The 3667-nt window shown below is 51.4% G+C and overlaps 1 protein-coding gene across 1 annotated transcript in view; it reads left to right on the top strand.

Moving 5' to 3' along the window:
- Nucleotides 1–400: 400 nt before the first annotated feature.
- DOCK2 (dedicator of cytokinesis 2) overlaps nt 401–3667 on the top strand; it is a 430752-nt gene continuing 427485 nt past the window's right edge. Inside the window, exon 1 of the mRNA XM_023515279.1 lies at nt 401–520. Coding sequence (XP_023371047.1) covers nt 478–520 — 43 coding nt within the window. The 5' untranslated portion in view covers nt 401–477. The remainder of the gene's footprint in view (nt 521–3667) is intronic.

Here is a 3667-nt window from a genome sequence, read left to right as displayed (position 1 = left end):
TTCACGGACCCTCACAATAATCATATGAAGCCGATACTAGCATCCCATTTTGCAGATGAGAAAAATGAAGAAATTTGTCCTGGGTGGTCTGTGTTTGAGCGCAGATCTGACACAGAAGTTCAGGCTAAGGGGCGGTGGGGAGAGTGATCTGTACCGTCACCAGGCTCAGGAATCAGGGAAACTCTCCGCACTTGTTGCGATCATCTGGGTAACTGTTCTCTGACGGCTCCCCTGGGGAGGAGACAAGTTGGGGGTTGTCTCTGAGGTTTGGGAAGAGGGTCTTCTAGCCCCCTGGCTTTTAGTGTGCCCAAGACCAACTGGGGAAGGAGGAGGACGTAGCGGGGAGCCGCGGGGAGCCCCGGGGAGGGCGGGCCCTGAGAGAGAGTTTGAAAAGAGGAAGGAAGTGGGGCCCGGCAGAGTGCCTCGCCAGCCCCTGCCGGCTTCCCCAGGAGAGGACGCGAGGCCCCCAGCCCAGCCATGGCCCCCTGGCGCAAAACTGACAAGGAGCGGCACGGCGTGGGTAGGTGCGGGCGCGGGGTCCGCAGCCGGGAGGACAGGTGGCAGGAGAGGCGCACGCAGAAGATGCTGCCGGATCAGGCTGCGCGGGCGCGGGCGGGGCGCGCCGAGGGTCCGAGGGCGCTGCAGCCGCTCCAGCCGGTTGCGGGCCTGGCCCAGGCGGGACCGGGAGGCAGCCACGCGGGGAAGGAGGGCGACCCACCAGGAGGCCGCGCGGTCGCCCGCCCGCCTGCCGCGGCCGCCCCGTCTTGCAAATCTTAAGCATATCCGAGATGGGGTCACCGGGATGGGGTCAGGGTTCCAAGTGGAATCTATTGCCCCCACGTTGCTTTGGCCTCCTGGAGGGTGTCGCAATCTGCCCTCTGGCTCAGCGTTGGCCGCCCTCAGGCCTCCCTGCACCCCTCTCCAAAGGACACCCATCTGCCTGCTCCCCTTGCCTGTGCCTCCTGGGTCAGATGACCCCTGGTTGGGCAGAGCATCTAGAGGGCGGTGTCCGCGAGTTTGGGGCTTTGGGATCAGGGATGGAATCCTTGGCTCAGCCCTAGAGAGCCTCCAGCCAGGTTATCTGGGAATAACCAACAAGCTAGTCTTATCGGCTTCAGTCATCTAAACTCGCAGAGGCCTCTGCCTCCAGCTCAGCGGAAGTGGTGGCTGGGGGAAGGGAGGCAGCAGGTACTGCTGCTGTCTTTAAAAGTGGCATCAGTGGTGCAATCCCCATAGACTCACTGTGGTTTTCAAACTTAAGTGTCAATTTAAAAATCTCTCTGGAGCTTGCTACACAAGCAGATATCAGACACCACCCGAGAAATGAAGAGTTAGCAGGTGAGGCATTAGATGCCCCAATGATTGGCCAGAGGCATTAAATGAAGGGCATCCCCCAATCCACAGTTCAAGAATCACTGCCCTGGAGAAAACACTGTTGATCTATTCACTTACTGAGCACTAGGCCCTGTGGGAGTTTTCATAGGATGGGTCCCTATCCTGAGAGAAGTAAATTCATATCCTAGAGGAGGGGTTACAGAGTGATGAGGGGGCACAGCCTGTGCTCTTGAGGAGTTATGCATAAGGTTAGAAGCCTAGACTGTAAAGTCAGAACTGAGCTCAAATCTGGGCCTGTTTCCTCATCTATGAAGTATCAATGTAACAATAATACAGGTCTCATGAGATTGACCTGAGGATTGAAAGGGATAATGTGCATAAGGTGCTTAGCAGTGTGTTGGCTCGATGAGAATTAGTGGCTGAGGTCAAGGAGCCACTTGTTGTAGAACCAAGAGAGATATGCCAAGTTCAGTGCAGCCATGCCTTATAAGATTGTACTATTTTATGGTTTGGAGACCCATTCTTATGCAATATCTTTGACTGAATTCAGAATATCCATGTGAGGCACTGCATTATTATTCCCATTTTACAGATGAATAAAACAAGTCTCAGAGTTCACATAACTTGGAAATAGTGGAGTTAGGCCTTAAGTTCAATTGTCCCCAGACCGTAGCCAGGGGTCCTCAAACTTTTTAAATAGGGGGCCAGTTCACTGTCCCTCAGACCATTGGAGGGCTGGACTACAGGCCTCAGGATGAGTCGGCTGCTAAGCAGGACAGGCAGCGGTGGCAAAAATACCCAGTGGGCTGGATAAATGTCCTAGGTGGGCTGCATGTGACCCGTGGGCCGTAGTTTGAGGAGTCCTGTGCCTAAGCGCTTTGCATTACACCAGGGAGGCATCCAGAAAAGGAATATCATGGGTTGCTGGAAAGCATAGTACATGTGGGTCAACCAAGAAATAGTCCCTTTTAGTTTTAGTATTGTTTGTAGTGAAAAAGAGCACGTTATGGCCAGATTGTGAAAGGCTTTGAGTGCCAAACTAGTAACTTTGGTGAGCACTAGAGGTTCTGAGGAATGTCACCTTAAAATTTTCATGCAACTGAGCGGCTCAGTGTGTAGGGTGCCAGCTCCATATACTGAGGGTGGCGGGTTCAAACCCAGCCCCGGCCAAACTGCAACAACAAAAAATAGCTGGGTGTTGTGGCAGGCACTTATAGGCCCAGCTACTCAGGAGGCTGAGGGAAGAGAATTGCCTAAGCCCAGGAGTTGGAGGTTCTGTGAGCTGTGACGCCACAGCACTGTACCAAGGGCGATAGAGTGAGACTCTATCTCAAAAACAAACAAACAAACAAACAAAAGAAACAGCTCATGCAATTAATTAGAGGGACAAGGATTGGACTTAGAGTAGAAGAGAAGTGGGTAACAATTTTACTGGTGTGCTGACTGACCACCTGGTCAGTTAATCTAGCAGGAGGTCACTTATAAACAGCATGGCCTTTTGTCCTTTACCTGTTTAATCTTCTCTGCCTGATGTTTTTGTTGGTGAAGAGAGCTTTCTTCTCAAAGGAGGAGAGGAGATAGAAAGAGAAACTAACAGTAGCAGTTAGGATTAAGTGTGACAAAAGCCAATCAAAACAGCGGCTTAACCAAGCTGCAAGTTTATTTCTCTCTCACGTAGAAAGCCCAGAAGTGCTCTGTGAAGAGGTGGCGGAGTAGCTCATTCTGTATCTTCTGCTGCTTCTTTGGCAGGTGGCTTCTTACTTCTTGCACCACATCAGCTGCTTAAGCTTCAGCCATCAAGTCCACCTTCCAGCTAGGAAGAAGGATGACGGGAACCAGAAGGTTGAGGCTTTTCTCTAGAAGGATACTTTCCTGAAGCCACACTTGACATTTCTTCTTATATTCTAGTGGCTAAAACACATGACTGAACATAGCTGCAAGGGAAGCTAGGAAACATAGGCAGCCATAGACCAAGCTAAAAAATGAGAAATTCTATTCTTGAGGTAGGAGGGGAGGAAGGATATTGGGGATGATGTATTAGTTTTCCAAGGCTGCCTTAGGAATACTGCAGACCGGGGGGTTTAAACAACAGAAATTATTTTCTCACAGTTCTAGAGAAAAGAAGTCCAAGATCAAAAGTGCCAGCAGGGTTTGTTTCTCCTGTGATATTTTTCCTTGGTTTACAGGTAGATGTCATGCTGCCTCTTCAAATGGTCACGCCTCTGTGCAGGCACACCCTTGGTGTCCTTCAGATGGTCACACCTCTATGCAGGCACACCCTTGGTGTCCCTTCAAATGGTCACACCTCTGTGCAGGCACACCCTTGGTGTCC

This window comes from Otolemur garnettii, unplaced genomic scaffold (assembly GCF_000181295.1).
Source record: "Otolemur garnettii isolate 467f Iridium unplaced genomic scaffold, OtoGar3 scaffold00003, whole genome shotgun sequence".
NCBI lineage: Eukaryota > Metazoa > Chordata > Mammalia > Primates > Galagidae > Otolemur > Otolemur garnettii.
This window is presented reverse-complemented; position numbering and strand designations above follow the sequence as displayed.